Below are 10,797 nucleotides of genomic sequence, written 5' to 3'. Positions count from 1 at the left end.
TATAAAAATGATCCAATAAAAAATATGAAAGGTTGTAGTAGTAAATGAGGCATTTAATTGAAGCATACAAATATTAACTCTTTAGTTTTTTTACCGTAAGGAATAGGAATATTAGTATTAATTGAGACATTTATTTTTACAATATATAAAATAATAGAGAAAAAGGCAAAAAAAGGAGAAAATAGATAAATGCAAATGAAGACCATAGAGATGTGCCACATAGGATTGTCTATGCCTAGCTTTATATTATATATAAATTATGTAAAACTAAATAACAAATCATTTGGGCAATACATGTGAAACCAACAGATAGTGGAGTAAAACGACAACTTAATTAAAAAAATAAAAATGGGTTATTTTATTTATTACGTAGTCTTTTATTAATTCTTATTTGACATATTAGGACCTCAGGAGCGGTATGTATGTTGGAGCCTAATTAAACAAAAGAAGATTCATTAATTAATATGTCTGATTAAGATTCTACGAATTTCTTTCTTCCTTTTCATCTTTGTTTAAGAGAGAAAAATAAGGGGTGTTCAAACTTTTCCTTTCCTTTTTTTTTTCTGTCAGAATTTTACTCATACTTTCTAATATACTGTTTCTAGACTTCTTTTTTCTCTCTTTCGGCCTTTGGGGCAACAGCTTAATAGGAGCATCCTCTATAAAGTTACTTTTTCCTTTTCTCTTCTCTTTAGAAAAGAACCATTTTATTTTATTTATTTTAAGTGGGGTCTGTGATTTATTGACTTTAATGCATTTTACCCACTTGATGTTTCTTGAAAAGCTTATTACAAATTTACAATAAGGTTATTTCCTAGTTTTAATTTTTTTATAATATAATAATTACCATTTTGGCTAACACTTTCTATCCTTTTACACTGGCAAGCACTAGCTGTTACAGTCTCATTTTCTTTGCCTTTATTTTTCTCTTTTACACACTTGGGTATAATATAAAGTAGGTATATGGTAGTCTAACATGTGGTTTGTCGTTCGAATCTTGTCATTCTTGGGTGTTTCATTTATCAATATTTGAGCTTTTGAGCCTCTCTACAATCTTGGTTTCTGAATACACAAAAAATTTTGAGTCTTTCTCCAGAAAATTAGTGATCTTGATAGTGTATAAATTGTTAGTGTATAGAGTTGAGTGAATAGAAATGGCAGGTGGAGGAGCAGCTCCAGCAAAGTCAGATGATCCAGCGCCACATCCAACTAAAGATCAGCTTCCCAATGTTTCCTATTGTATTACTAGTCCTCCCCCATGGCGTAAGTATATTCTTTTTCTTTGAGTGTCAGAGAAGTTTATAACTACTTTCTTACTGTTTCCAAATTTTTTTTAGTAGTCATAGTATTTGTGCTGCAGTTTCTTGTCCTTCGATTTTCTGGCCCTTCGATTTCTATTATTATTTACTATCTCTTGTTCTTCTCTTACCATATTATTTTGTTTTAGTTATTGTTCTTGCATGCCTCTTTAGCTCCCGTCTCCACCTTGCTCTTAAGGTAGGGGTAAGCTCTTTCCTCCTCAGGTCACTTGTCGGATTACACTAGGCATGTTGTATGTTGTTGTTACTGTTTGGGGTTTGATGGGAGTGTTAGATTCTTTGGGGAAGCTTATAGCTACTTTCTTACTGTTTCCAATTTTTTCTTTTGCCTTGTATGTTCCTTTCCTCAATTCCGGGAGATGGAGGAGGGTTGTAGTAAATTGACAGTAGAGTGACGACAACAACAACATACCCAGTGTAATCCGACAAGTTGGGTCTAGGGAGAGTAGAATGTACGCAAACCTTACCCCTACCTTTGGGAGGTAGAGAGGCTGCTTTCGATGAACTGATAGTACATAAAACTAATTAAACAATGAAACTTGATATAGAGAATTCATATTGCCTACCTGGCTAGTTTGTGTTTAAGGAGTCATTGATTGATTGGTATTTTTATCCTTCAAGGTTGGTGCCTATAGGTTCTGATTTTCCTGAAGCAACTCCACGGTGTGAATTGCTTCATGGTATAATGCCTATTGCTCTGTTTAGTTAGTTTTCAAGATTGTGTAGGTTATGTTTGCTAGATCTAGAAAATTTTCTAATATGGGAACAGCTATGTGCTCCCCCTTCTTTTTTGTTCTAGTTTTGGTAAAAAGATAGGATTATTTTTCTTTCTGTGTATGCTTAAAGTATATAGCTCAGGCTAATTTTGGTTCCGCTGTAATTACCAGAATTTTTTTCTGTATATATCTTAAGGTTTCTTTATACATTTACAGACATGCCTCTTACCGTTCCCATAGCAGGTTACATAAAAATCTCACACAACTTCTTAGAGAGTTTCATGACGATTAGTCTGATTTTGTGAAATTGGTGATTGACATAAAATTTGCTTAATAAAGTAGTTACTGTGCTTCCTGGTATTGCTTTTGAACAAAGAGTCAAAGACATAACCGGATACTTGTATGTACTAAGTAACATCTTTAAATATGTTTTTACCAATTTCACCATAATCTGGACGCTGTACTATGCTGATTTTGTTCAATTGTTGGAATGCAGCTGAGGCTATCCTTCTTGGATTTCAACATTACCTTGTTATGCTTGGTACCGCGGTGATCATACCTACGGCGTTGGTTCCCCAAATGGGAGGTGGAAATGTGAGGCCTCTCAACACGATTAAGCTACGTAACCCATGGTTGATTTTTGTCCTGAAGCAGTGTTAGATGAAATATTACGTGTCGTTTTGCAGGAGGAAAAAGCAAAAGTTATTCAGACATTGCTATTTGTTTCTGGGCTGAACACCCTGTTGCAGACTTCCTTTGGGACTAGGCTACCTGCTGTGATTGGAGGGTCCTATACCTTTGTCGCACCTACAATTTCAATCATACTTTCTGGTCGATGGGAGGATCCAGACCCTGTTTCGGTTGGTCTCTTCAAACATTGTATTTTGTCTTACATGTGAATACGTACCGAATCTCAAATGTTAAACAAACTGCTTATTTTTTCTTTGTATGATTCATATTGGTGTATATTCTTTTAAGTTCTCTAATGGGTGTGGAGATATGTGGAGACACACAGATAGACATTATGAGACTCATCCGTTGCATCTTAGTGATATTCGGTCCTTATTGATTGTAAACATTTCCTATGACGCATCAGAGGTTCAAGAAGATAATGCGAGCCACCCAAGGTGCACTTATTGTTGCTTCAACACTTCAGATTGTCCTGGGTTTCAGTGGTCTCTGGCGCAATGTTGTAAGGTTTGTCAATGTCACAATGTATATGCATTCTGTCAAATTTTCATTACATATAGCATAATTCATGCTTCAAATTGTGCTTCATGCACCTTAATCATACTTCTCGTGTAATACCTTCTCCTTCATCCATCATTTTGATGAAGTGGCTTAATTTTCTGCACTTTTCATAGTGTTCCTATATACTAGTCGATCAAGCAAAAGTTCCAAAGATTATTTTTTGTGGTTTGTTGTCTGCATGTTCATGGCAAAGGCTTCATATAGACACTGTGGAAATTAGCTCTTATTAACATTTTATATTCTCTGGATTCATAGGTTTCTGACCCCACTTTCAGCTGTTCCATTGGTGTCTCTTGTTGGCTTTGGGCTTTATGAGTTTGGTTTTCCTGGGGTAAGTATACAACCTCGCTACACGGATTCTGAAGTATCAATCCTATAGCACATTACATATTTTCTGTTTGGGTCTCCATGGACTTGTTCCAGAGTTTGCTGTTAAAGTTAAAAAAAACATCTTCTCTGTTTAGGTTGCCAAATGTGTTGAAGTTGGGTTGCCACAGTTGGTCCTTCTGGTCATCTTCTCACAGGTGGGATGCTTTATTGGAAATAAAAATTTCCTTTTGAACATTATTTTATGCTGGAAAGGCATCATTAGATATGAAACTTACAAACTTAACTTGGTGGTTATTGCAGTATTTGGCCCATCTGATACGCCCAGGGAAGCATATTTTTGATCGCTTTGCTGTTCTTTTCACGGTATCAATTGTATGGATTTATGCATACATACTTACTGTGGGTGGGGCTTATAATGGGAAGCCACAAAAGACCCAGATAAGCTGCAGAACTGATCGGGCTGGACTTATTGGCGCTGCTCCCTGGTAAGTGATCTTCATTGATTATTTTTCCAGGAAATTCCTGTGCCTTTTTCTTTCATAACCTCTATGCACAATGGAGTACATTAGTTGCCATTAATTCTTGCACACAGCATAAATAACCTATATCATAATGTGGTGAAAAATGTACAAAGGTAAAATAGACTATTGGTGTCTAAAAATCACCAATCTGATTTTCATGTTTAAGACTGCATTCTTTGTTTCTTTCTGAAGTTGTCTACACTTTGGAAATGGTAAAAGCTATTATTTTTGTTTTTATAATCTTTGGACCAAACTCCACCTCGGTGTGGTTGGTGAAGCATAATCAGTCCCAGGGTTGGATAAATTAGTGGGGTTCTGGTTGGTTAGTGTTCAGCATAAAAAAGGCCTAACCTTGTAGAGAGTTCATGTAGTCGATTCCAACTAATTGGAATTTAGGAATTGTTGATTGATTGATATTATTGCGCACACAAAAAGATATTCCTTCTCTTCTCCACTTCATCTTTCCAGTTTCCACTAATGGGCCATCGTCATGGCACATGATGTTGGTAAAAGCAAAGCTTTCCACTTTGTTTAGTAGTTTGTTTAAGTCTCTGTGTTCGTTCAGCTTCCTACTAGGTTTCTCCATCAGTGCGTCAAAATGATGCTTTTAGTTCCAAGGTAACTGGGTGACTGTTGGGTTGGACACAATTCCAAAATACTTCACTAGAAACCAAAAATAATAATAATAATAAAGAGCGACATTTTGAAAGGAAAACCGTTTTGGTTTCGCGCAGACCAAAGCGTAACTTATAAAAACTGAAGATAATGAAAATTGTTTTCAGTTTTCCAGAAAACCCAAGAAAGAAAAAAGATTAGCTTGTTCTTCGTCTTCCTGCTGAACCCTCCTATTTTTAAAAGAAAATTCTTTCACTTTGGCCTCCTTTGTCCACCACGTTTTCTAAAACAAGGTATACTGCCCTGTTACATTTTATATAAAGATATTTGATCATGCTAGAAGTTTTATTTGTTAAGTTGACTTATATATTTATTAGTAATAGTGGAAGAAAATATTGAAGTAATGGATGAAAAGGAGTACTCCTCCTAACCCAATCCCAAACTGTTTGATGCAAGTCCATCTCAATACAAGTTTCACAACTTTCAAGAAATCACATTCATTATCAACTTTTAAAGTTTGTTCTGGTATTTTCTCTCTTTTTTGTTTTTTTGTTTTTTACTCAAACAAAATAGAGAAAATACCACTACAAACTTTAAAAGTTGATAATGAATGTGATTTCTTGAAAGTTGTGAAACTTGTATTGAGATGGACTTGCATCAAACAGTTTGGGATTGGGTCAGAAGTAGTACTGTTTTCCCCTTCCTTTTCTCTTGCTTTATTTTTTAAGTAATTCCATTCATCTTATATTATTTCATTTTTTCATTGTTATTTTTCTCTCGTCTTTCCTTCTTTTTTTTTTTTTTTTGCTATCTACTAACTCAACGATCTAATACATGATACTCTGTTTTACATAATTTGCTGGGTGTAAGGTTCAATTCAAATTTGAACAAAATGAATGAGTTGCAATTTAGTTTTTGGTTTTGATAAACATCTAACCCGGAACACCATTATTTTTGAAACACAATTTTAGCAACCTTTGTCCAAACATAAAATGTCTTTAAAATAACTAATCCGCAGAATATCCAAACTCCACCTTAAATATGAATGTTTAATGGTTTTCTTCTCATTCTTTGATTCCGAAAATCTGCAGGATTAGAGTTCCATATCCATTTCAATGGGGAGCACCTTCATTTGATGCTGGTGAAGCATTTGCTATGATGATGGCTACATTTGTTGCTCTTGTAGAGGTTTGTCAGCCATCAGAACTTGGATACACAGTGAATTACTATCTTACAAATGTTTTAGGTCTTTTTGCTGGTTCTTTTACTTTGTTATGTAGTACTCTCTGCTTACATTAGGGTACCAGGACCCCTCTGGTTGTTGGTTTAGATTATATGGGTTACTTGTGAACCTATAGCTATCTCTCTCTTTCTTATTTCCCCTGCTATGTTATGACTTGTATCGTTTCTTTAATTTCATTCCACAATTTTCCTTGTATGGCTACTTAATTATGCTTGTCAAGATATAGTGCTGAAGCTAATCTCTTTGGTGCTTGTGCTTTCAGTCCACTGGTGCTTTTATTGCAGTTGCAAGATATGCAAGTGCCACTCCCATGCCACCATCCATACTCAGCCGTGGTGTAGGTTGGCAGGTAAACCCCACCTGAAAACTCCCCTCCCCAGTCCCACCATTTTCTAGGCAACGAGGGAAAATGCAAATAATTTGATGAACCAGAACTTACAATCAAATGCATAGGTGGTTTATATGGAGAGTCGTTTACTTACACTTTTTGACGATGTCTTGATAAAAAAACTATGGAGAGTCGTGACATTGTTTCAGTCTTCCCAGATTAGCTTTTTCCACCAGAAGTTTCACCCTTGGTATTACAGATTTCTTCAGCTAAGTCTGTCACATGACTCTTCAGCTAATACCTCAAGCCTATGTCTCATGCATTGCACGAGTAGAATGTGTCCACCTGATAATTGCCAATCCTTGCTTCCTCCTGTGGTTTCTAATATTTTTTGTTCCTCTTCACACTCTATCTTTCATTCACTGCCCTCCATTTGGGTGGGAGTATTAGTTTATCTTGCAGAAGGAGATTTGGAAATTATTTTCTAGTACTTTGTCTTCCTCTTCACTCACTGTCTTTCATTCACATCCCTTCTTTCCCTCTCTATTTCTTGTGTTTCTGTCTAGACGACTTATGGGCATGATCTCATACATATGCAAGCTTCTGAATTACTGTATTGGGAAAAGTGAAGCTGCTAGAGGGATGGGAGGAGTGGGAATCAACTAGATCTGGATCATGGAAAGAGAAAGGACCTTTTTATATTTTCTCTTCTTTTTCTGTTTTGTTTTGGCGGGGTTTGTGGCGAATGCGGGGCATATATGGAAAGACAACTATTTTAGTACTCTCCGTTAGATTCATGAGAAGGGTGATTGGTCTCACACTTCCTCACTCCGATCTCTGGCCAACTTGCTCCCTAATTATCATTCATAGAACGTGCCTTCTTGTTGTAGTTAATTTCCAAATCTTTGTGTTATGTCAGGGAATTGGCATTTTAATATCGGGTTTGTTCGGCACTGGAAATGGATCTTCAGTATCTGTGTAAGTCCAGGCAAAATCTTTCCTTAGATGAAGAAATTTGTCATCTAAGACGAATTAACTTTCCTTTTGTATACATGCAGTGAAAATGCCGGTCTTTTAGCACTAACACGTGTTGGCAGCCGAAGAGTTGTTCAGATATCAGCAGGGTTTATGATTTTCTTTTCCATTCTTGGTAAATGTCCTGCCTAATTATTTTGTTGAATAAATTTTCTTGTTTTTCTGCTGATATTTGATCCCTCTTCCCCTGCTCCTCTTTCACATGTTAATTTATCTAACTGCACATTCAGGAAAATTTGGAGCCATCTTTGCTTCGATTCCCGCACCCATTGTAGGCGCTCTGTACTGCCTGTTCTTTGCTTACGTAGGTATGTAAATATGCAAGGGAAGCCCCGTGTCATGATCACTACCAATGTGTGGTTCGAGTTGGTGATTTCTTTGTTCTCTTTCTTTGCAGGGGTTGGAGGCTTAAGTTTCCTTCAGTTCTGCAATCTTAATAGTTTCCGTAACAAGTTTATATTGGGCTTCTCTATCTTTCTGGGTTTGTCAGTACCACAGTACTTCAACGAATACACTGTCATTGCTGGTTATGGACCTGTTCACACACATGGACGATGGGTATAGCAAATTAGCATTAGCTCATTAATATATCTTTACATTTTGGTTTTTCCTTTGGATTTCGTTCAAGTATTGAGAGGTCCGCTGAAAAAAGTTAATTATGCTTTGTTATTGTTCAGTTCAACGACATGGTCAACGTGCCCTTCTCATCGGAAGCTTTTGTTGCTGGGATCTTGGCTTATTTCCTGGACAACACAATGCACAAAAAGGAAAGTTCGACAAAGAAAGACAGAGGCAAGCCCTGGTGGAACAAGTTCCGATCCTTCAAGAGCGACACAAGAAGTGAGGAATTCTACTCCCTTCCCTTCAATCTCAACAAGTATTTCCCATCAGTGTGAATTCATATGGAGGAGACAGAAGGGTTCATACACCAAAACACGGAAGGAGTCCCTTTCACACATATTTTCTTTTATATGTACCCAGTTACTTGCGGAAAAAAGAAAGTATTTAAAACTAGTCTGACCATTTTGAAGATGCTTAGTGAATTTGTTTATTGTTATTTTTCCGCTGTAAATTGATGGATATGTCGAGGATTTAAGTAGCAATATAGCAAGTCTGGTGTTTTCTACTAGTTGCACAAACTAACCAGCCAGCAAGCTAGCACATCCACTTCCTCCTCCAGCCACTCTATTGTCGATTTTCGTCTTCGAATTGTTAATTTGTTAGCAGTATTCTATTCTAGGTTGTATCATGTACTTCAAAGTTTTGGATCCATCTTATAGCGTACCAAAACTCGACGCTGCACTTGCTCTAGTACTTGAAATGGAAAAGAACAAGCACTGGAAAAAAGGGATACAGAAAATATATCATATTAGTTACTCCCTCCGTCTCAAAATGTTTATCTAGTTTTGACTTGTCACGAAATTTAAAAAGCAGAGAAGATTTTTGAATCTTGTGGTATTAAATTAAAGATACTTATTTAGAATGTATTAAATGCCCTTTAATCTTGTGGTCATAAACATGTCATATGTAAAGTTGAAATTAAAGAGTTGTCAAAAAATGAAAGAGACATTCTTGTTGAAACAAACCATAAAAAGGAAAGTAAAACAAATATTTTGAAACAGATGGAATATTTTTTATTTTTACCCCTCCCCATGAGCTCCCCTTTTTTACTCCCTTGATGACTCAAACCACAACCTTCGAGTTGGAAGTCTGAGCAATCCCTCTTATACATGTTAGCTCAAAAATTAGATAACAAAGAATATAGATAATGATCTATTCCAGCTTGATGGGAAAGTGGGAGTGATCAATTTATATATTCACTTAGAAGAAAAGTGAAATACTTAGTGGATATTTCTGCCTACTTATTTGAGCTCAGCTATTTATTCAATTAGGAAAGCTGTACAGAATATAGAGTGGGCCCCTCGTCGACTAGACCACTACCATTGTCTTTTAAGGTTTTCAGGATTATGTTTGGTACTGTTCCTGAATGTATTAGGTATTTCGACAAATTTAAGTTGAAGTTGAAAAAAGAGCATTTGAAATTAGAAGTAGAGGAAAAGGAAAAGAATAATATTTGGACATGAACTTCATCGAGGAAAGGAAGAGTTTATGATACTTGTATATTCATAAGTGGAAATAAGTATGGAGACACACCTTGAAACCAATCGTCTAATATGTCGATCAAAGTTTAAGGGTCTGTTTGGAAAGCCACTCATGTAATTGGAATTGAGTGTAATGATACAATTTGACATGTTTGTCAGGCCAAATAATTACATGATCAGCATGTAATTGGGTGTAATTGGGAAAGAACAATTACACTCTCCAATATTGAAATTCAATATATACAAATACACCCATGCTAAACAAGCATTTGCAAATACTGAAATGCTCATTTATGACCAAACGCCCATGACCCACCAATGCCTCCGGGTCCAAACTCTACAAATCGTTTGAAAATCGGAAAAGGTCCAAAAATACCCCTAACGTATGGGAAATGACTCACAAATATCCTCCATCCATCTATTGATCCAAAAATACCCCTCCATCCACCTATTTGGTCCAAAAATACCCCCAACCTATTTTTTTGGCTCAAGAATACCCCTCAAACTAACACCCTAATTTTGATGGTATTTTTTCAATTTTAAAATGCCACGTGGCTTGTTTTGATTGGACACACACACACACACACACACATATATATATATATATATATATATATATATATATATATATATATATATATATATATATATATATATATTTTTTGCATTTCGTGAATTAATCAACGAAATATGTTTTTTTTTTTTTTGCATTTCGTGAATAAAAAAAATGAAATAGGAAATTATAATTTTTTTTTTTTGCATTTCGTGTATTAAAAACGAAATAGGATAATTTTTTTTTAATTTCGTTCATATAAAAACGAAATTGGAATATATATATATATATATATATATATATATATATATATATATATATTTTGCATTTCGTTGGTATATCTATGAAATAGTATTTTTTTTTTGTATTTCGTTTATTAAAAAACTAAATATGAAAATAATTTTTTTTGTATTTTTGTATTTCGTTTATATAAAAAAATAGGAAAATAATTTTATTTTCATTTCGTTTATATAAAAACGAAATAGGAATACATATATATATATATATATATATATATATATATATATATATATATATATATATTTCATATACCAATGAAATAGGATAAATATATATATTTTTTGTATTTCATTTATATAAAAACGAAATAGGAAAATAATTATTTTTTTTCGTTTGAGGGATATTCTTGAGCCAAAAAAATAGGTTGAGGGTATTTTTGGACCAAATAGGTGGATGGAGGGGTATTTTTGGACCAATAGATGAATGGAGGGTATTTGTGAGCCATTTCCCATACGTTAGGGGTATTTTTGGACCTTTTCCGTTG

At 35.0% G+C, this 10,797-nt stretch overlaps 1 protein-coding gene across 1 annotated transcript; it reads left to right on the top strand.

Moving 5' to 3' along the window:
• The first annotated feature begins 551 nt into the window (after positions 1 to 551).
• LOC132603475 (nucleobase-ascorbate transporter 6) lies at positions 552 to 8,487 on the top strand. The gene is made up of 14 exons (XM_060316567.1): positions 552 to 1,263; positions 2,532 to 2,629; positions 2,722 to 2,895; positions 3,132 to 3,232; positions 3,542 to 3,617; positions 3,751 to 3,810; positions 3,917 to 4,101; positions 5,844 to 5,940; positions 6,258 to 6,344; positions 7,243 to 7,301; positions 7,382 to 7,473; positions 7,589 to 7,666; positions 7,756 to 7,916; positions 8,036 to 8,487. The coding sequence occupies exons 1-14, from the start codon at positions 1,155 to 1,157 to the stop codon at positions 8,252 to 8,254; spliced, it is 1,596 nt and encodes a 531-aa protein (XP_060172550.1). The 5' UTR covers positions 552 to 1,154; the 3' UTR covers positions 8,255 to 8,487.
• The last annotated feature ends 2,310 nt before the right edge of the window (positions 8,488 to 10,797 follow it).

Source organism: Lycium barbarum, chromosome 7 (genome assembly GCF_019175385.1).
Source record: "Lycium barbarum isolate Lr01 chromosome 7, ASM1917538v2, whole genome shotgun sequence".
Taxonomy (NCBI): Eukaryota; Viridiplantae; Streptophyta; class Magnoliopsida; order Solanales; family Solanaceae; genus Lycium; species Lycium barbarum.
Note: the sequence above shows the minus strand (reverse complement) of the source record. Positions and strands in the feature narration are given on the sequence as shown.